This window comes from Rhinolophus hipposideros, assembly GCF_964194185.1.
Source record: "Rhinolophus hipposideros genome assembly, chromosome: 5".
NCBI classification, from domain to species: domain Eukaryota; kingdom Metazoa; phylum Chordata; class Mammalia; order Chiroptera; family Rhinolophidae; genus Rhinolophus; species Rhinolophus hipposideros.
This window is the reverse complement of record NC_138051.1, coordinates 48,423,311-48,446,897: the sequence shown is the minus strand read 5'-3', so window position 1 is coordinate 48,446,897 and position 23,587 is coordinate 48,423,311. Positions and strand designations below refer to the sequence as shown.

General features: G+C 35.7%; 1 protein-coding gene across 1 annotated transcript in view; it reads right to left on the bottom strand.

Moving 5' to 3' along the window:
- Positions 1–23,587, bottom strand: part of UNC13C (unc-13 homolog C) — a 497,972-nt gene that overhangs the window by 143,508 nt on the left and 330,877 nt on the right. Inside the window, exon 18 of the mRNA XM_081047963.1 lies at positions 17,753–17,838. Coding sequence (XP_080904089.1) covers positions 17,753–17,838 — 86 coding nt within the window. The remainder of the gene's footprint in view (positions 1–17,752; positions 17,839–23,587) is intronic.

Genomic DNA, 23,587 nt, shown 5'->3' with positions numbered 1-23,587 from the left:
GTGATGCGATGCAAGACAGACTTGAATAAATATTGCTGGTTTTGAAAATGAAAGGTGGCAACAACAAGCAATGTGGGAAGCCTCTAGAGGCTGTAAAAGGCAAGGGAATGGATTCTCCTACAGCGCCTCTGGAAAGAAAGGCAGCCCTGTCTTCACCTTGATTTAGTTCAGAGAGACCATGTTAGACTTTTGACCTATAAGCATTGCCTAAAATAATCAATTTGCATTGTTTGAGCACTACCTTTGGGAATAATTGGGCATAATTTGTTACACAGCAATAAATATCTGCTAAACACACTGTGACCAACAGAGGAGAAATGAGCTGCCCTGGAGTCTTTCTCCCCTAACACCACACTCACCACCAAAGTAGTCTGTGAAGTTTCAACCTTGTGTTTCATAGAACACAACACAAAGGCAACAGATCTAGACCAACTTCTCAGGATCAGTAAGAGGGACTATAATCATTGAGCGAAAAGTAACCAAATATTCTAGGCTTCATTTGCATTGGGGTCTATTGATAAGATCTCTCACATCTGGTTGTACCTGTAAGTTTTTCTTGTGACGAGCACGGGATGATACACTTCTTCAGTCTCATACCTGAGTTGTGATTCTCCTGTGCTTGGGTTTTCCTTGCAAATGTCTTATCACTGGTTGCCTTTCTGCCTCTGCAAAATCTTCCCAGTTTGCACTCTTTTTGCTTTTTGCCTTTGTGTTCCTCTGAGCCTGAGCAGCGGTCCTTGGCCGCGGTATTATGGCACCCCGCCATCCACATGGTGAGTTGTGAGCCGTGCCACAATGAAGTTTTTACTCATCACAGTGACGGTACTAAATTTTATAGATGATTTACTTTCTTCTTTTATAAGAAAAAAATGGTGTCATAGAGCTTCTCACATGCTCTCATATGTGGGAGTGGTTTTTGCTGGGAGAGGAAGAGCTGGAGTTTCCTGGAGCACATGGCTTTGTGTGTAGCTTGTCTAAATTGGACCCATTTTGAAGTCAGGATAGGCATTTTGGAGCATTCCGAAAGAACCCCTCTAATGACAAGTAATGCACAGTACCCTGGAGTTTCTTGGGGAAATGGAGGAGAAGGTTACCAGCACAAAGCACAGCACATTTATTCAACTTCCCCATTAGACATCTGTGTTCTCTCTCCAAAGCATCCGCCATGCGACAACCTGCTCTGTTCTCTCTGGCATCATACTGTCATCAGCTATAACCTCTGTCTTCTTCTTCCACTAAGTTTCTAAAAATTCCCTCTTCTTGCCTCTTAATTCAGCTCTTTTGCCATCTCAAACATCCCGTTGTTATGGGATTGATATGAGTCTGAGGTTTCGCCACCACAACCATGCACATGTGATTTTCTTAATAGCGCAAAATATATGTGCAAGTTGTCTATCATGCTTGCAAAGCTCTGGTTTAAAGCATAAAGGGGCTTTAGAAGGGGGCCTTTTCCTTTCTCCTCAGGTTATAACCAGGTCACATTTGTACATATCATTCATCACCCCCAAGAGAACCAACAGGAGGTCCTTCCTTCAGAGCATTCCCTGCTAGTCTCCAAATTAAAAAAAAAAAAAAAAAGGCAAAAGTATAGTTTCCTGGGCTCCTTATCAGGAGAGAGTTTCTGGAAAGCTGATTTTATACCAATTGCCATCTCCTTCCCAGATTTGTCACCAAACATGTCCTTTGTCACCAAACATTTTCACTGGCTGGGTATCATCAATCTCCAAACAAAGACAGAGATTCTTGACTAAAATATTACCCCTAAAAAAGTCATAGATATTTGTATTCTTTGGTCCCATCTGTGTATCTGCATGCATTGCTGTACTTGTGATTGATTTGATTTGATATAATTAAATTTACAAGTTCCCTCATTAAAGTCAAGTAGTTTAGATAATGTTCATATACTCCTAAATCATTTTGTTTTCTTCAATACCTACCAGGGGCAGCAAGGCAGCAACTAACATTTAAGGCCATGATATTTCAATATTTTTTACTTCCTGTTTATAATGAGTTTTCCTAAATGAATTTTAGCAATTAACTTTCAATTTGTTATTTTTCTAAACTTTTTCTTCCCCCAAAACTGCTAATAAGGAAGAAAAATCTAAACCCAGGTTTGTTTCATTTTATCTTTTCATTTTTTTCCTCTCTATTTTCCCAGGTGAAACATGGCTGAAAGACTAATAGCAGAAAAACAATAGAGGAAAAAAATGAAGAGCTCAATATATACTTTTTATATGTGATAATTTACTATGTTAAAATGTTGACATATACGTATACATACTTTGTTTTCAGCAAAATGCTAACTTTATTTTCTTAATTGTACTCTTAGGACATTTTTCTCCTGGCACTTATGACCTACTATAGATTTGCATATCAAATGCTCCATTTAAATACCTTGCCCAAGAGATGTGATAGTTAGCCAGGAATATCATAATTAGTCTTAAGAGAAAAAAATTTATGCCTATATATAACATCCTCATTATAAACATTTAAAATTAAAGAGGCACACTAAAACTTGCCCAAAATTATGTTAAATTACTAAATATTAGTAGGGAAATTATGTATATGCTATTGGTATTGGCAAATAAATATGAAACATATTTATGTGATCAAAAATATAGTGAATGTTTAAATTAGAAAAATTTATCACATTAAAAGACACACAGCCATTAATCCATCTCAAAATACTCCCCTTCATTTCAAACACACTTATCCCATCATTCTTGACACTTTCTGAAGCAGTTTTGGAAGTCCTCTTTCATGAGTGTCTTTAGTTGCGCTATTGTGGCTGCCTCGATTTCCTGAAAAGATTCAAAATGTTTTCCTTTCATGGTCATTTTGACTTTGTGGAAGAGCCAGAAGTCGCATGGTGCCAGGTCCGGTGAATAAGGTGGATGAGGACACACCGTAATGTTTTTATTTGACAGAAATTGCCATACAAGAAGGGATGTGTGACATGGAGCCTTTCCATTGTGATCACAAAATATGGTGAATACTGCTGCTGAGTTCCATCCAACGGAAAGGCAGGGATCTTCAATATGGGAGGTGGCATGTGGAACCTTAGTAATAATAGTGTGTGTGACAAGTTTCAACTTGTTTGGTGCAGTCAGTCAGGTGTGAGCTATGGTTGAAGAGAAGGTGTGTTTTAAATTGTGCCATAAATCATCTTCCATCATGACAATGCTCCGTGTCACACATCACTTCTGGTATACGGCAATTTTTGTCAAATAAAAACATTATGGTGTGTCCTCATCCACCTTATTCACCGGACCTGGCACCGTGTGACTTCTGGCTCTTCCCCAAAAGTCAAAATTATTCAGGACATTGAAGCAGCCACAGCAGCGCAACTAAAGACACTCATGAAAGAGGACTTCCAGAACTGCTTCAGAAAATGACAAGAAGGATGGGATAATTGTGTTCGAAGTGAGGGGGATTAATGGCAATGTGTTTTTATTGTAATAATTTTTTTTATTTAAACATTCACCGTATTGTTTGATCATACCTTGTACTTTGTGGGAGTTAAGGCTTATGGCATAGTGTATTTTTAAGTGATTCAGATTATTGTTTGACTATCTATCATATTCTAGGAGTAAGACTCAACTGTAAAAGAGATTATAAGGTTTCTGACCTCATTAAGTCTATTTTTAAGTTTAAGAGCAGTGTTTCTGAATTTCTGGCCCCAACTCATTAGTGGATCATAAAATCAATTTAGAGTATTATAACCAGAATTTAAATATATATGTAGTTGAAAATAGGATAAGAAACAAAGTTTCAGAGTTTGTCACTTCTATCCTTTTGAAGAATCCATGTTTCATAAAGTTTTGGTTTGGTTTTGTGTCTATCTCTCTATGTGCGTATATTGTGTCATTATAAAAACATACTTTTTACTTTGAATTGTGACCCAAATACTTTTATAGTGTTATACCATGTTTCCCTGAAAATGAGGCCAGGTCTTACATTAATTTTTGCTCCAAAAGATGCATTAGGGCTTACGTTCAGGGGATGTCATCCTGAAAAATCATGCTAGGGCTTGTTTTCCGGTTAGGTCTTATTTTCGGGGAAACATGTAATTAGGTTGGTGCAAAAGTAATTGTGGTTTTTGAATTTATTTTTAACCTTTTAAACCGCAGTTACTTTTGCACTAACCCAATAAAAGAAAGGGAAAACATTTGTAAACAAGTGAACAAATAACCAGGCTAAATAACATGATAAAGATACAGTAAGAGTATGGTGGGGAGGGGGGTTGTGGGATTACAGTGAGGGATGGGATTGTCATGGTGGGTTATGAGAAGAGATGACATGTAAACTGAGATCTGTAGTATGGCGAAGAACCTACTTCGCCAAGAGTAGGGAAGAACTTTATAGGTGGGGCAACAGAGCAAGAATAAATGCCCTGGTGTGCAAATAAATTTGGCCCAGTGAGAAACAAGCATGAGGGCAGTGTGGCTGGGAGAGGGAAAGAGAATGAGATGAAGTTGAATTAGAGCCCAGGCTACACACTGCAATATAAGCCATGGTGATAAAAAAAGAAAAAAAAAAGGATTTGGGTCTATTGAAATGGAAATATTTTTGAAGATTTTATAAGCCAAAGACAGTCTTGATCTAATTTAAATTTGTGCAGGTCAGTCTGGTTGCTATGAGCACAATGGATGAAAAGAAAGCAACAGTAGAAATGTGCCAACTCTTTGAGAGGCATTCACAGCAAACAGGTCTATTGCTAGAACTATTCGTAGGTAGTGGAGATGGAGAAAGGTACAGAGCCAGATATGTTCTGAATGTAGAAAAGGTAGCATTTACTTATAGATTTACATGTGTTGTGTGTTTGGGGGTGGTGGTAGAGTAAGAGAAATAAAAGGATCAAAAATAATGTCTAAACACTGCACAAATGCTAGCATCTTTTCCTGAAATAGAAAAGGCAAGATAGGAATAGGATTTGGGTGAGGAGGTTTTCATTCTAGAGGTTCATTTTTAACATGTATGTCTAACTTTTGATCCATAGCGCTGATTACGTTTTATAATTATGCATTTATTTGTGTAATTTTATGCTTACTATAGAGTAAAAATTTACTCACGACAGTGGTCATGCCTGTTTTGTTAATTATGTGTGTTACATTGAGTCTTGCTTACCTGGCACAGACCAAGCATTCAGGGAATATCTATTGAACAAATGATATGTAAGTGTTGGTATTAATGAATAATTGAATGAAGATCAGTGACTGACTTTCTTTTTGTGATCATCTTTTTCAAACAAATCAAGTTTTAACAGAAGAGAATTTCTACTCCCATAATGGTGAGCCAAGAACAATGAGATGTCTGTACAGAACCATGAAGCAAAGCTCATTCACTATTAATCACTTACATCTACACACCAACCTTCCAGAGTAGTGATTCTCAAACTTTAGCACAAATTAGATTCATTGGGAGGTCATGTGAATACAGGGATTGCTGAACCAATTCTCAGATTTTCTGATTCAGTAGGTCATGGATGGGGCTGGAGAATTTGCATTTAACACCATTCCAGGTGATGTTGGTCCAGGGAAAACCAATTTTCTAGCAAGCAAAAGCTCATAACCTGAGGTTCATGGATCCCTGAAAGAAGTCTACAGTTGGGCTGCAGGGTATTTATATATGTATCCTTGGAAGGGTATATGCAATTTTTTAATGTATATGTTAAGTGCATGTTTCTTTAATAGAGCTTGCATGTTTATCAGATTCTCAAAGAAGGCCTACAAAATTTAATTAAGGTTAAGAGTAGTGACACTCAATTATGGATATATATTAGAACTCCCCGAAGTCTTAGTTCTTCCATTCAATTGCTGTGTGACTTTGTCAACAAACTTAACCTCTCTGTGCCTCAATTACTTCATCTATAAAATGGGGATAATAGTGGCACCTACCTCATAGACTTGTTATGAGGTTCAAATAAGTTATCATTTGCATCTCATTTAGAGCAGTACCTAATAAGTGCTAATTAGGTGGCGGTAAATAAGATTAAAAACTTGAGAGTGTTTTTTAAAAGTGTAGGCACTAACCCTGGTGATTACCATGTACAACAAAGGTTGAAAATCACTGCTGAGCAATGAAGAGAGCAAGAGATAGATGAATGTTTTTCTTGAGAGTGTTGGGATAATTTCTTCTCAGTGAACCAAAATTCCCTTCTAAGAGGTGCTAAGGTAGGAAACTAGAAAGAGCCCTAGCATTCTGTGAGTGAATTTATCTTCATAAAATTTCAAGAGTTGGTTCATGCTGACCTTCTTCCTTGTTTTAGAGGCTCAGGGAAAGGAGTGGAAAGGAGAAAATTGGTTTTATCCATGTTGATTGTTACTTTTCTTTACAATCAACACAACCAATAAAAGTCTGTCCTAATATAAAAATATGTTAATAAAAAGAAATGGTCAGAGAGGCACATGCTAACTGTGCTACAGACAGCCTTCAAGATGATACCAGTGTTCTTTGCCTCTTAGGGTCCATGTGCTCTGGTACTACTCATTATAGCCTACTCTGATACACTCATTTCTATGAGAGGAACACAGTGTGTTACTCAGGTCAATATATTTTAATTATTGTATGCTCCCTTCCCCCTGAATAAGCTGAATTGTGTGACCAATGAGATATTGCAGAAGTGACAGAGTGTAACTCTCAGGCTGGGTCATAGGAGACATCGTAGCTTTTGCCCTTTCTCTTGCACTGCTCACCCGAGAAGCTAGGTGCCACACCGAGAGGACAGTCAAGCCGTGTGTGGAGAGAAGAAGTGAGGCCTCCTGCCAACAGCCCATAAGGGCTGGTGAGTGAGCCACCTGGGAAGCAGAGCCCCCAGCCCTTCAAAATTCCAGTAACTGCAGCCTTGGTTGACAGGTTAAATGTTACCTCTCAAGAGACCCCAAGTCAGAACCTGCTATCCACAAAAATACAACATATTTATTTATGTTTTAATTCATGGAGTTTGGGGATCATTTGTTACACAGCGATAGACAGCTAATGTGCTATAACACTAAATCTTATAATTTTTAGAGACCTGAGGTGACAGTTTTCCCTTTTGCTATTTTGATGCTACTGTGGGTGATCTGCTCCTTTTATTCTTTCCTAAGCCTTTAAGTCCATCTAAGATATAAAGAAATGATTAGTTAGTAAATTGGCCACGCTCTGTGAAAGAGAGAGAAAGAGAACCAGTATTCTGCATTGTATTTTCCTGAGGCTTCACATCCAGAGAGAAAAAAAAATGTCATAATACTCCTGAACTGCACTAAGCTCAACAGGTAAAGGCTAGCTTGATGACAGGGACCCTGACCTGAGTCAACAAAGAATTTAAATTCTAATACAATCTTAAAAGGAAAATGGGAGAAAGCTCAGTATTTCTTAGGAACACAGATGGCCATGCTGCCTGTCTAAGCCCTTGAATTGTCACCTTCCATTGTTTTGTATATCAAAACTAAATAAACAACAGAATTATGTGAGGTATAACTAGAATTTGTTGTTAGAGCCAAAGTTTGGGCAAAGAGAAAATGACTATGAAGACTTTTATGTGTTACTTATTATATACTGGCCATGCAAAAATTTAAAATATCTGAATAGCTAATGCTCTATCTCTTGGTTCTAATTAACCAGGTCACTGGGCTTTTGAGAAAATCATTTGTATTTACCCGAGATTTTGCCAAAGTTCATTACGGTGGGAAGACAGCATTAAAAACCATTGAACTTAATTTCAGAACACACGTGGGGTGTATTTGACAAATGGATTTGCTTGTACTATTAGTGAGATCACATCCATAGTTTAAATTAGCTAGTCCTGTTTTAGTCATGCAATTACTTTTTGAGTTGCAGATTTGGGGACACAGAGAAAGTGGCTGACCAGTTAATTATGTTCTACTCTCTGTTATGTTCATTTCTATCCAAGGAACACAGTATATTACTCAGGTCAATATATTTTAATTAATTTTACTGAAATAGATTATAAGGTGAGTTAGATGGTTAAAGGTTAAGATAAGTAATAGCATTATTTTTCTTCTCTGTTATTTAGAAGCCAACTATTTTAGTCAGCATGTTCTAGATTAATTACACACACAACGTAACCTCTCTGTCTACTCCTGAAATACAAAACAGTTTCAACTTAATTATGGGGCAGGGGGAGAGAACTGCCAGAGAGTAGGACCCCTTGAAATGTATTTCCTGTAAGTGTGAAAGGGGGTTCTTGTTTCTTATTTAGGTCATTTGAATTATTGCTGATGCTTTCCTACAGAGTAAAGATGAAGGGAGGCAGGAATCCCCTAAATGTCTGAGAAACAACATGTTTACAAGGCGAAAAACAGTGGGTAATAAGCTTCATTTTAGTTTCCATTTTATTTCCTTTGAGTTTGTGCCCACTGGCAACTTCCAGCTCACTAGTGTAGCAGGAATTATTTGCAATCCCCACACCTCCAATTTTTAATTTAATGCTTTTTCTTCCTTATTTTGATCTTACATCTTTTGGAAGAGATATTGAATATTGATATAAGGTATTGAATACACCAAATACCTTAGTGTATTCAATCTTTGGAAAGCCATCAGTGTACCCAGAGTTTAAGAGGATGATAAAGAAGATGTGGGAGGAAATAGGAAGAAAAAAGCAGAACAAGCAGAGGAAGACAGGGCTGAAATATATCTGTCTACCTTGGTCTTGCCCTGGTTTTCAAGATTTACACTCACTGATATCTATTTCCCCTTTAAATGCCATGGGGGGTTTAACAGAATGTTTTTAGACTTCTGATTATATATCCTGACAGCTGATTTTTATTAACCAGCCTGTGAAATCAGGTCTATGGCTAAAATTTGTCTCTATCGCAAAAAAATAGAGTTTCACCATATGTTTTGTATGCTGTGCTTATTAACATAAAAGTAAAATAGATTGTTACATATTCGAAAGCTTTTGGCTAAGGACTGTATCACAAAGGCTTACCTGATGAAAGGCATCTTGATGAACTGAAACTTTACCATGCTGTTGTCCAAATACTCATACAGACAATTAAACAATGAATAATGGACTTCAATATGGAATGTACCACAACCATAGTTTTCACAATGTGCAATCCCTGGCTTGCATCCAGATAAAAATAATTCTGCATTATATAGTTAACCTACATGTGTGCTCTCACATACACACTGTGCAGTGCACCTTGGATTTTCATTCCACGATTATTTATTGAGCAACTACATATGCCAGGCTTATGTTAAGAACTGAATATGGTCAACGTGGTCCCTTCCTGCATAGAGCTCATGTCATATAATTGAGAATGCCTCCAGTAAGACCATCCATCCTACTTATAAACAATAAAAACTTTTACTCCATAAAAAACTATAAAACATGCTGAACAGTTAAATATGGAAAATATTGTTATGCAAGGTTTTACAAAAATCCCCAGTTAAAGTCACACTGATAAGATCAATAAAACTAAAAAACAGTAAAGCTAGTTAGTATCCCCCTTCTACATTTGGCAGCACTATGGTAAGAAAAAGCATTAACTGTTTCAAAATGCACTGAGGTTTGTTCTATTCAAAATAATAAAGCTAAAGAAAGATGTAAACATTAGAGGAAATTTATATGTTCTTATTGGTATTTGACTCCAAGACAGAAAAAAAAAAAAGGAAAATGACTTGACATAAGTGCAGTATGTGTTTCTATTTTTCTTTTGAGTAGGAGATTAAACAAAATAAGCACGTTTTCCATTCTTTGTACTGGAAGTTCATTTTCCTCTAAGTTCTCAATAGACTCTTCTGAACCTAGGAATTGTATGCCTGCTTGGCTGACTCATCAACATCTTCCTCATCACTCTTCTTCCATTAAGTTTCATGCTAATGCACTTGGCCCAGTCCATTCCCTTCCTCCCTTCATTTCCTTGAGAATTATTTTTCAGTTCTCTTCTTCTTTTCTTTCATTATTATTTTAATTCTTCTTCTCTTGTCCTCTTTACATATAATTTTTTTTAAAAAATGATTAATTTAACAATTAATTTGCTTCTTTAACTTGTGTTTCTTCCATAATGTTATTCCTTTCCTGGTTTGTTCTTAAATGGTTAATGCATCCATACCAGCTCCTCCATTTTAACTTTCATTGTAAGGCACATATTTCTGACATACTTAAATGTGTTTCAAAACTCATTGTCTGTTTCAAACAATATTGGAAGTACTGTGCTGACTATACATTGTCTAGATTAGTCGTTCTCAAACTTGAGCGTGCCTCGGAATCACCTGGAGGTCACTTTAGAAAAACAGCTTGTTGGGCCCCAATTGACATCAGCAGTTTTGGGGTGGGAACCAAGAATTTGCATTTCTAACATCTTTCCAGGTGATAACTGATGCTGTGGTCTGGGAACCGCACTTTGAGAACCACTGGCCTAGTGAATCAGGAAAACTTAAGATGTGCTAGTAAATACATTTCGTCTTGCCTTTATTTGGGGAGAGTGGGGGAAAATGTAACACATAATTTCTCCAATGAATAGTCTCATTTAAGTATATATATCTATATCTATCTATCTATCTATCATCTATCTATTTATATCTATATATGTACATATGTACATATATATATGTACATATGTACATATATATATATATATATATATATATATATATATATATATATCCAGAAATCATATTTCAGTTCATGGTTTTATTCATGTGACCTGCCACTGAAAATTTAAATAAATAGAACATTTTTTTTTTGCAGTAATTAGCACTGAGAATTAGTAACCACTGGTTTTGGTTTTGTTTCCATTGTTATCCATTGATCTACACTTGTAATTCTGTGTGAAGATATGTTAATATAAATTAGTGGGATGTTACAGAAAAGAAGGTGGAGACTGATGAACAAAATATGACAGAAAGAGATATTTCACAACTTTCCTTGGAAGCATAGCTTGTACTTCACTGTAAACCCAACATCTATTATGGAAATGCATGAGTGCATACACACACACACACACACACACACACACACACACACACACACACACACACAGTTTCTGTGGGTAAATGAAAGGTATTTAGGGTTTTGTTTTTTACATCTATAATTATTATTAAACACTTCCTAGAACTGCTACAACCACAACATGTGGTAAAAATAATTATTGGGTCTACATACCTAGAAAAGTAGAAAGAGTAATATTGATGATTCTCAAAAAGATGGGAGAAAGTCACTTGCCATCACTCCTTGGTCAAGAAACACCAATACCCTTTTTACTCATGGGAGTTTCTGTACCTCTGAGATCTGGTGGAACAGGGGGAAAATACCAAACAGATTGAGAACTACTACTGTAAGAAAAGGAGGCCAGAGAGATCCTTTACAAAGTACTACCAATCTCTGCCCTATCCACAGTCTTTGCAGTATACAGAGGCATAAATTTAATCTCTGTCATTCTAATAAAGTTAAGGTAGATCGAAAGTAGGAAATAGGAGAAGAATGAAATCAGTTATTTCTGGGGAAGTTTTACTCATTGTAGAAATTAGTCAGAAGCCAATCTTTTCTACCAAGGAAATGAGAATCAAGATAAACTGATAACCAAGTGATTTGTAAGGGTAGACTTGAAAATTGGCAGAACATTGCTGACAGGTAAACCACAAAGTTGACAAGTGTGAAATAACAGTTTGAGGTAGACAAAGTATGAGGTAGACCAGAAAGATGTTAAGTATGAGACTAGGCTAAGTCAGCTAGAGAAATTCATGGGGACATGTCAGTTCTTTTGGCACAGCCAAGACAGTCAGCAAAATCAGGAGAGATGTGACCAGGCCTTTGCATTCTCATTGTCTTTGTGGCTACAAGGTCAAAGGCAATGTTCTAAAATACACAGGGTGGCCTGAGACTTGTATTTGGGTGAAAGGAAATAGAAAGAGATCATACTTCTTTGAGGAAGGTCCTAAAAATAAATGTGAGGAGAGTAAAGAACTTTCTGAAGATATTTGATATGCAAATATCCAAATTCCTAAGTCAAGAGAAGATAGTGCATGAAAACTAAGGGTAGAGTTAATGGCAACAGTTGTACTTGTTAGAGTGATGAGATGATGAAAAATTACAAAGGCAGTCTAAGAATCTTCACCTATCGGTGAGGTCCAACATGATAACTAAGCAGCAGACAACAGATCGGTGATAAAAACAAAGTCCAGAACGAATAAGTTACTTTAAGAACGATGTTAAAACCTTGCTGCTGCTAAGTGTGTGATACACCAACCAGCCACCTGGGCATCATCTCAGATTTTGTTAGAAATGAATACAATTAGCCCCCACCCCCAGGGTCTACTCAATCACAATCTAACAGGATTGCCAGGCGACTAATGTGTACACTGAAGTTTGAGCAGCACTGATCTGGGAAACTTTACTAATATCACATGATGATGACCGTGTTTTGCATATTATAATTAATTCCACCTCTGCCTAAGTTAATTAAGTAAAGCAATAATTTTTAACTAAATTGTTTTTAGTGATTTTTAATTGTTTATCTGTTCAAAGATTTATCTGAGGTATTGGCAAATGCCCTAGACACCCCTCTCCAATTCCGCCTACCTCCAAACGTGGATGCAATTTCAATACATGACTTAAAGCCCAGCCACAGACCCCCATGTAAGAACTAGTGTTTGAAAGAATCCCAGGCACTCTTTTACAGAATTATTAATTAGAAAGCACCTGAATTCTTGTGGACCCAATCCACCATCCAGCTGTTACCCTGTGGCCTACCAAGGTTTGCTCTGAATGGAGATTGAAGACACAGACATATGTCACACATCAGCGCCCTGAACAGGAGTGTGCTGATTTAAGAATTGCCAGGCAGCGAAGTTCTGCAGATGCCAAGATAAATATACAACTGCAGTCACCTGGAATTCCCACTGAACCGTTTCACTTACAGACATCTAGTCATTTTGGTGGTATTATCAACTATCTCCAAGTTCTTGTTTACTAAATCATAATCCTCTGGATTGCAAGGTGGCTAGTATTTGTTGAGTGTTTATTATGTGCTAGGAAACTATTCCTCCCTGCCCCAATATCTGTCTGTCTCTCTCCTTACAATGTCCCTTGCTTGCCAATCTGGAAACTGACCCTTGAATGAATTTAATAAATTGTCCCAAGTCATAGCTAAACATAAATGAAAGCTAGCAGAGCCTGAACTGAAACCTAGATCTAAATGATTGCAAAGCCCATGTTTGTATCTGCCAGAGTAAAGACTCTAGAAGTCTTTAGAATAAATTCTTCAGAAAATTAGGCAAAACCAACTCTATTTCACTACAAAATGAAACACTTCATACAAGTCTTTTGTTTTTTTATTCCTATAGTCCCTCAAAATAAGTTGGCTCATATCGATTGAGTCAAGTTGGGGGGAAGTTGTTTTATTTTTTCAATTAGATTATTTCTTCTGTAGCAGATGATGAATTCATGAAGTAAAGCAAGGAGCTGCATCAAACACTTGCAAGGCCATCAAAGCTAACTGGCTCTTCTCCGTTGACCTGGCTTCATCAGAGGCTGCTCACCTGTTGGGCTCAGATACTGTAATCACAACATGAACAATGTAGCCCAATTCTATAATAACAACAGTCTTTCTGGGTCAGCAGCCTGGAGCACTACTGCACAGCAAAGTGATTTTATCCATTCGATAAGGCAAATAGGGAGAGTAAGAACCTTAGTGTTAATAAGAGAAAGAGCCCGCTAAAGGAATGCTTTTAAGATATGCCCTCTACTCTGTGAAGTACTCAGTACTCTTCATTTTCTCTAATAATTATTATTCATGCCACATATTAGAAAGGGTACAGTATGTTTACTGAAGCCACCTATTAGACTGAAATGGTGAAAGCCAAGGAGAGAGAGTGAACAGATCCACCTGCATTTGTGAACACTCTCCTAGGAGTTTAAACCTTAAATGACCCTTACAGGAGATTGTTTTGAAACTCGGGCAGAACATTCTTCCTTTACCTAATAACAACACAGATCCTCACCCATCAGCATAGTGCTGAAGAGTGTGCAAAGTACATTTAAGGTGTCATGTGATCCTCACACCAACCAGGGAACTCATCCTTTTTTTATTTTATAGAAAACTAAAGTTTGGAGAGGTTATGCATTAATTGCCCAAAGTTGTGCAGCTCATAAGAGACGTTTTCTGCAATTACGTTTCCCAGACTCAGATCTCTTGCTGCCTCCCAGCCTGTAATCTACAAATGTTCAGTTTAAAATTGGAAAGTATTCTGACCTTATCTCCAAGGTTCTCTGTATTGGGTTGTCACATTTGCAATTCGATTCAAACAAACAAGCACATATTGAATTTCTATTAAGGTTCAGTGAATACAAAGATGACAAGTACAAAAGAAGAAGACGCATAAACCATAAATTGCAATCCTAGTTACCACCTTACTGTATCCATCATCCCTTTCTGAAAATGTGTTTGAATGTACCAATGGAACAACTAGTGAATTGTACATTTTAAGTTGGTGAATTGTATGGTATGTGAACTAAATCTCAATAAAGCTGCTATTAAAAAAGCCAAACAAATTAAAAAAAAAATTCTTGTTAAGGAGGAGTCTCCAAAAAGGCTAAGATAATCGCAAAATTATTAATTACCATTGATCTTGGACCTGATTTTTGATGATACAGTCTCAGCACTTTGAGATACTGTGATGGCACAAACTTGTTAACCTCTAATGAATAAGCATCTAATCAAAGTTACAGATGCTTTACTCGTAGCATTCCTAATTTCATTGTTCTTTCAAACAAATATTAAATTTTTGAGCATTACATTTCTAAATATAAGTATTGCAGTTACATATCTTAGATTAAGCCTTCTTTTTATGGGTAAAGGTAACATAAAACACCCAATAATTGCACAAACGTTACTTTGTAAGCACAGTTACAGGCCCTGCTCAAACAAGATGTGCACCGATGAGCAGGGTCACCTTGGAATGGTTCCAGATAATCAAGTCCCTCGGAAGTGTGAGCAGGAGTTTCCCTGCCCATTGCTCAGCCCCCTGATCCAATGTGAGCCTTTCAATTTACAGGTGAGAACAATGAGACACAAAACTGTAGACCTCTTGGAAGTTTCCCAACAACACACAGCATAAGATCACAGTGGAAATCTCCTCCACTACTGCCCTTTTCACTACTCCATTGAGTTGGAATTACCTGGTAAAGTCCATATTCAACAAATAGTTACTGAGTAGCTTCTATTTTCTAGGTAACGTTCTAGGCAATATAGACATGTTGGTAAAAATCACAGACAAAATTTTGCATTGTGGCGAGGAGAGATAAGAAATACACAATTGAACAAGCATAAATACACAAACAAAGAAAAGGTAGTAATTGGTTGCTATGCACAGGATTAAAATAAGGTTCTTCCTGGGGTGACTTTAGATCCTGAGGAGGTGACATTCAGCTGAACCCGACACAGCTGATTGAGAAAATTGGTGGGAAGAGAAGCCCAGGCAGTAGACCACTTGGTGAAAAGCGGGGAGGCTGGAATACATTTAGTGTGCCGAGGAAAATACCAGAATCCATAACCCTACATGTTTGACTTAAGTACTGCATGAATAGTGGTGCCAATAATTGCAATAGGGAACAGAGGGGAAGAAGTGGGTTTTGAAAGGTGAGATTCAGAATTCTATATTGATCCTATAAAGTTTGATATGCCTTTTAGACATTCAAGGAGGGGCATGTAAGGGATAGGACTAGGGGAGTAAATGCTATCTGAAGAAACTTATTTGCCTAGTGGACTGGAGTTTCCTGTTCGAGTTGAGAGACTTGTTGAATTCCAAAGAGACAATCGGAACACAGTGGCATAAAAGGATGTGGTTGGTAAGAAGTAGAGGTAGAGAAAGCAGGACTGATTAATACAATAGAGAAGGAAAGCTTCATTACAGAATAAGGAGTTTGTATTTCTGAGCAGTTCTGGTATAATCTTAAGGATTAGGTAAACCTCTGTATTTGTAGGGTGGAAGACCCAGACTTTACCAAAAAGGAGGTATTATAATCTATTGAATACCCTTTTTTTTCCTCCAAATAAGAAAAGTTCTGTATGTTCCTTCTGTGTCCTCTCACAGCAAGCTTACGTTTTAGCAATGCTAAAAAATAGTAGTACGATAAGCACAAACTCTGAATCGGTCTTACCCTATTAATCTGTTTTTCATATTGCAGTCAAAATGCTTTTTCTGAGTTGCTAATCTGAAAATCATGTCCCTGATGAAATCCCTTTATGGCCCCTTGTGTCTCTTAGAGAGTCATACCCCTCACCACAGGCCACAAGGCCCTGCATACTGGTCCCTGCGAACTTCTCCCACCTCACTCCTTGCTACTTCTTGCTCATTGGGCCTGGTAAGTTCTTTATTCTTGAATTCACACCTTACGCTACTCTAATCGCCAATGCTTTGTCCTCTACGAGGATAAGACAGAGATGTTTCTTGCTTATCTCTTCCCCAAACTAAGTCCTACTTACACTTTAGGTCTTTGTCACGATTAACACTTGCTCAGAGGAGATTCCTCCAGAAAGCCTCCCTTGCCCTGCTGTCTGAACTCTGATTTAGGTGCTTCTTCTCCAGATACCCTATCATCATCAGCCATAACCAGTCCCCACTGCCATTGTCTGCACACATGTACTAGCTACTCTCCATAGTCTTGTTGGGGTCAGGGACCATGGCTGTCTTATCTTGTTCACCGTTGTGTCTTCCATACTGAATGCAGTCAGGGGCATTCGACATGTAAGGGCTCAATGTATGTATTTATTGAATAAGTACAAGACAATTTTCCACTAGACTGTAAGTTCCTAGAGGACAGGAACACTAGGCTGCTTTATAATTTTGTCTCCATCCTTAAACATAATTTAGTGCTCACAGAATATTTACAGAATTTTAAAACTGAGAGCTCTGTTTCCCTTGTTTTAGATTGTATGATTTACATTTATTGAAAGTGAGTTTTTTGGTGAATTGCCATGCCGTCACTGTGCTTGTGCAACCTCTGGCCATATTTTAACCTGCCTAGCTGTGGATACCATTTCCACGTCCATGCAGAGAAATATCTGGACTGATACTACTCTTCCACCCTCTCAATATGGTCCGCTTTACTAACGGAACTGCCATAAAGCAGTCCTGCATCTGAGCATTGTCCTATAAGCAAACTATTCACTTTGATCCTGTGACTTAGACCACTTGATTAAAAATGTCTGCACTTCTTATGGCTTTTAAATACTTTGAGAAATTTATCTTTCTACAGTGTGGAAATAAGTTTGAGAACTAAACTGTTCACAACAATTTTTTTGTGTGTGTGGTGATAATACATCCGCCAAGGAATTAATATAGAAAATACACAAAGAACTCATACAACTTAACACCAAAAAAACAGTCTGATTAAAAAAATAAGCAGAGGATCTGAATAGACATTTCTCAAAAGAGGACATACAGATGGCCAGTAGATATATGAAAATATGCTCAAGGTCACTAGTCATCAGGGAAATGCAAATCAAAACCACAAGGAGATATCACCTCACACCTGTCAGAATGGCTGTCATCAATAAAGCAGCAAACAAGTGCTGGTGAGGATGTGGAGAAAAGGAAACCCATGCACACTGTTGGTTGGATTGTAAATTGTTGCAACCACTATGGAAATCAGTATGGAAGCACCTCAAAAAATTAAAAATAGAACTACCTTATGAAACAGTCAATGTTTTAATGCATCAATTCATTACATTTAAAACCGAGAATACAAAATCATGATTTAACTAAAACGTGTGTGCTGATAAGAATAGATATTTGTAATTACCTTCCAGTGCATATTTCATATCTTGAGCGAAAAGGGTCCACATGATTTCGGCACTTATTTTTCCCATGTTCAGTTCTTGAGGAAACCTAAAATGAAATATATACGTTAGTGTATCATAAAGAAGAAAAACAATTCTTAAATTCCAAAAAGCAAATACCTCACTTTAATATATACACAGTAATTATTACATACTTCATAAACACTTTTATTTATGTGATTTCTCTTTCTGAACTTTCCTGGGTAGGGGGAAAAAAGAACAAACTACACACCAGACTGTGGTGATGAAACTATTGGGTGTTGGGAAAATAGGTTCCATTACATTAGTGCCAATGGAATGGTGCCTGTAGCTCCCAATGGATTTCTTAGAATGTGTTAGTTTATGTCTAAAGAGACACTTCAGTTTTATCATACACTCCATCTTCATATGTATCAGTATTGATGGTACATCAGATGAACGTATGTATGTATGTATGTATGTATACACATACACACAAAAATAATATATATTAATGAACAAAAAATCTATATTACGGAACAAAAATAGCACTCACATTCATTTATATTTTTGGATCCAAATCAAGGAACGAGTAATTCAATCCTGAATGGGAAGGTGTTACCTAAATAAATAGGATCTCAATATGACCTCAAATAAGAAAAGACCACTGACATTACAAAAAAATCATTCTAGCCCAACTTTCCACCTAAGGTAAGGTGTGTTTCATCAAATATCCCTTACCAACTGCCACCAATTAGTTTATCTAATAATGTTGATTGACATTATAAAACTTAAATGTACATTTATCAAAAAAGTCAGAACACTATGATAAAAAAATTAATACAACTTGAATATATACGAAATTAGTTTTCAATATTAAAGTTTCCTCTACTGATATAAAAAAATCTTAGACAAATAATTTATTTCAGAAGGTTTTATTTGTGAATAGCTTTTAACATCATACAATTTGTAGTATTTTAATTTTTATGTAATAGATATGCAGTAACAGGATTATAAGAGATATGAAAGTGCTTTTAAGCTCATAAAATGAAGAAATTAATTTTTTGAATCAAGAATAAACAACATATTTATTCATTTTACAGTGCCCAGATACCAAACAAAAAAAAAACAAAAGGAAACTAAAGAAAAATATCTGTCATAAAAATAGATGAAAATATCCTCAAGAAACAATGGCAAATTCAATCCTGCAATATGTAAAAAAGGATAATACATCATGAACATGAGAAGTTTATCCCAAAAGTGCAATGTTAGTTCAATATTTAAAAATGAATTAATGTCATTTAAAAGACCATATCAAAAGACTAAAGAGAAAAAACTTTACCATCTCAATAGATGCAGAATGTTTGACAAACCTCAACATTCATTCATGTTTTTTTTAAAATAATGTGAAAACCAGCAATTAAAACGAACTTCCTTAACCTTATAAAGAGAATCTCCAAAAACTTTCCACTAGTATCATACTTAATGGTCTCATACAATATTGAGATCAAGGCAATAATATTTATTTTCACTATTTCTATTAAATATTGTACTGGAGTTTCTAAAGACTGGAAAAAGCAAAGGGAGAAATAAAACTATTTGCAGACAATATGACTGTCTACATAGGAATCTCCAAAAATTGCAAAAGCTACTGTATAAATTCAGCAATGTCCCAGATACAAGGCCAAAATACAAATTATTGTATTTCTATATACTAGCAATGAATTATTGAAATTGAAATTAAAATAACAGTACCATTTACAATAGCACCAAAAGTTATGAAATACTTAGGTATAAACCTGAGGAAATATGTACAAGATTTTATGAAGAAAATTACAAAGTATTGAACAAACATCAAATAAAACCTAAAAAATGGAGAAATATATTCATGGGTTGGTATATGTACTCAATATGTTAGAAGGTCAATTTTTCCCATATTGATTTATAAATTCAATGCAATCTCAATCAGAGTTCCAGCTGAATTTTTTGTAGAAGTTGACAAACTGATTCTAAAATTTATATGGTAAAACAATATAACTAGAAGAGCAAAAGTGATGTTTTTTAAAGTTGAAAGTTCACATTTTTTGTCTTCATAGTCACTATGAAACAATAGTATGAAAACAGTTCACCTTCAAATACAAGGTCAATTAACTTTCAATGAGACGTGATACTAATTCAATGGAGAAAGAATAGTCTATTTAGCAAATTGTGCTAGAGTGATTGGATATCCATGTGCAAAAAAATAAACAAACCTCAAACCATACTTAACAATGTATAACAAATTACTCAAAATGGATTACAGACCTAAATACAAAATCTACAATTATAAAACTTCTAAAAGAAAACCTAGTAGAAAATCTTTATGACCTTGCATTAGGTAATGGTTGCTTAAATGCGATGCAAAAAGTGTAAGCCATGAAATAAAAAATTGATAAACTTGACTTTATGAAAATCAAAATATGCTCTTCAAAAGATACTGTTTAGAAAATAGAAAATATGCAACAGACTAAGAGAGAACAATTTGCAAAACACAAATCTGATCAAGGACTTGTATCCAGAATACACAAACTACTCTCAAATCTCAATAAGAAAAAGAAATAAACGAGCAAATGATTTGAATGACACTTCAGTAAAGAAGATAATTAGATCGAGAATAAGCACATGAAAATATGTTCAACATCATTAATCATTATATACTTTCAAATTAAAATTATAATGTGATACCAACACATGTCTACTAGAACAGCTTAAAAACAAAATGAAACCTGACAATACGAAAGGCTGACAAGGATGTAAGAATTCCGAGGACTTGGAACTCTGAAACATTGCTACTGAGAATGTAAAATATTACAGTCATACTGGAAAGCAGTTTGGCAATTTCTTATAACGTTAAATACACATTTACTAGCAGTCAACTCAGGAATTTATCCAATGGAAATGTAATTTACATTTATACCAAAAGCTGTACATGTTGCTTAATTCTTAATTACCAAAAACCACAATCAATGTCTTTCAGCTGATGAACCAATAAACAAACTGTAGTAGATTCATAAAATAGCATATATTAAGCAACAGAAAGGAATAAACCACTAATACATGTAACAATATGGAAGAGTGTCTGATGAATTATACTAAGTGAAAGAAGTTGGACTCAAAAGCATATCTACATATGATTCCATTTCTAATACATTATTGAAAAGGCAAACATATAGGGACATAAAACATATCAGTGGTTGGCAGGAGCTTGGGGTTAGGAGAGTGACTACAAAGAAGCTATGAAGAAACTTTTGGGGTACTATTCTATATATTAATTTTAGTGGTAGTTATATAACTATGTTTTGTAATTCATTAATTTTTGCTTTTCCTTATTTCCTACCTTCTACTTTTTTTGAGTTTAATATGTTGTTACTTTTCTACCTTCTTAAGCAAGATTTAGATAATTTTTGGCCTTTCTCCCTTTCTACTATGTGTATTTCAGGTATAAATTTCTTTTAGAAATTGCATTTAGAGGCAGCCTAAAAATTAATATGTTCCATTTTCATATTTATCCAATCAAAATATTTCACATTTTTAGTATTGAATTCTTAACTTCCAACTATTTCGGGATTTCCTAAGTATCTTTTGGTTGCCATTTTCTGCCTTAATTAAACTAAGGTCAAAGGACATATTCTAAAAAAAGAAAATCAATCTTTTTAAATTTGTTGAGACTCGGTTTATACCCCAGCATATAGTTAATTTCGGTAAATTATTTTCCATAGTCTCCTTGAAATTCATTCTGTATATTTTCTTCTGGACTATCTTCATGCTTACTAACTGTCTCTTCACTTGTGTTTAAACTATGGTTAAATCCATATATTGGGTTATTAATTCCATTTGTTGTAGTTTTCAGTTCTAGAATTTCCATTTGATTCTTTCAGTAGTTTTGAACCCACTGCTGAGTTTTTCCATTTTGTTATTTAATTACTTAAATATGTTAATTATAGTTATTATAACATCTGTCTCTAAATCTCACTTTATTAATCTGTTATACTGCCTTATTTTTGGTCTTATGTGTGAAAAATGTACATTTAATTTGTGTGTTTGGATGATGTTAGTATTCTTTTTTTTAATATTTATTTATTTATTTATTTATTTTTCTTTAAATTAAAGTTTATTGGGGTGATGTATGTTAGTAAAGTTACATGGATTTCAGGTGTACAATTCTGTAATACATTATCTATATCTCACATTGTGTGTTTACCACCCAGAGTCAGTTCTCTTTCCATCACCATATATTAGACCCTATTTACCCTCTTCTAGAGTCCCAATTCCCCCTCCCCCCTTACTCTCTGGTAACCCCTAAACTCTTGTCTATGTCTATGAGTTTTTGTTTTCAGTTGTTTGTCTTGTTCTTTTGATGTTTTCGGTTTATGTACCACATATCAGTGAAATCATATGGTTCTCTACTTTTCTGTCTGACTTAATTTCTCTTAGCATTAGATGTTGGTATTCTTTCAGAAAGAATTTATTTTCTTCTGGTTGTTTTAGTGTTTTAAGGTTGGGAGAGATACTCTTAATCCAATTAGGGGCTGAGCTCATTCAAAACAGGCCAATACTATATTCCTACTTACTCCTAGGCTGTACCCCTTCACAGTCTCAACTGTATGCTTGGGATGTTCACGAGGACCCACTACTTTGGTGGAGCCTGGATTCCAATTAATCTCCTGTGCTTGTATTCAGCTTTTTCAGTTTTTCAGCTATTACTTTCTGGTTTCTCATACGCTCAGACTTTGCCTGTAGGTCAATTAATCAGTGCCTCTAGGGGAAAAAGTTGGCACATATCTAACATGTTTTTCTAGTAAATACATGAATATATTACAAAAACATAAAGAAAATTCATGGGGATAAAATATATCAGATCTATGCTAACAGTTATGTTGGCACAAGGGACAAAGGGAATTGGATTCAAGGAGGCATATGTACACATAAGGCTTCAAATTTGCAATGTGTTATTTATTTAAGAAAAAAATTCTAAAATTTTTATAAATTTATAAGACATAAAATAAGGTAATGTAATACAAATGGCTGCTAATGCATTTAGCATTTACTAAATAACATGCGTTAATTAGTAGCTATAAATTGAAGGTCGAGCACCTGTTGTGCACTGTGCCAAGGACAGATCACATACTATTAAATAAAACGGACATGGTCCCTGCCTCTCTGAAGTTTATAACCTAGTAGGAAGGGCAATAACAACTAATATATGTACATAAATTTATATAAATTTTGGTAAGTGCCCTGCAAAAAGAGTACGGGGTGAATAGATTGAGATGGTTGTAGGAAACAGAGTGGTTATATTATATCAAGGGTTTATTAAAACTACTCATCGTTGGGTCTCATGGCTGTGACAATAACATCTCGTTTTCAGTGGAGAATCCCTCTGGGGCCTCTATAGAAATGAACATGCAGCATGAACAAGTTTGGCAACTGGTGATTCAGAATTCTGGTATCAGGCACCAGCAGTGACAGGACACTTGGTGTATGCTCTAAGTGATGATGACTGTGGGGACATCACAAAGGGAAAGAAAAAGAACAATATGGGGAACAGGAAAAGGGAGAATACACAGAAAAAGAGAATGAAGGACATCACCTGTAGCTGAGAGGAAACTGAGGAGCCAGATCAAAGCTGGAGAGAAATGAGCCAAAAATATGTGAATGACTATTGTTTTTCTATTCAGTTTCTCACCCTTGCATTGATGTTTCTTCAAGAAACATGGGTTACATACAATTAAAAGGAAAATATTACACTAGAAAGTGCAAATTACTGAACAAAATAAGGTGAGGAGTATATGATGTGGAAG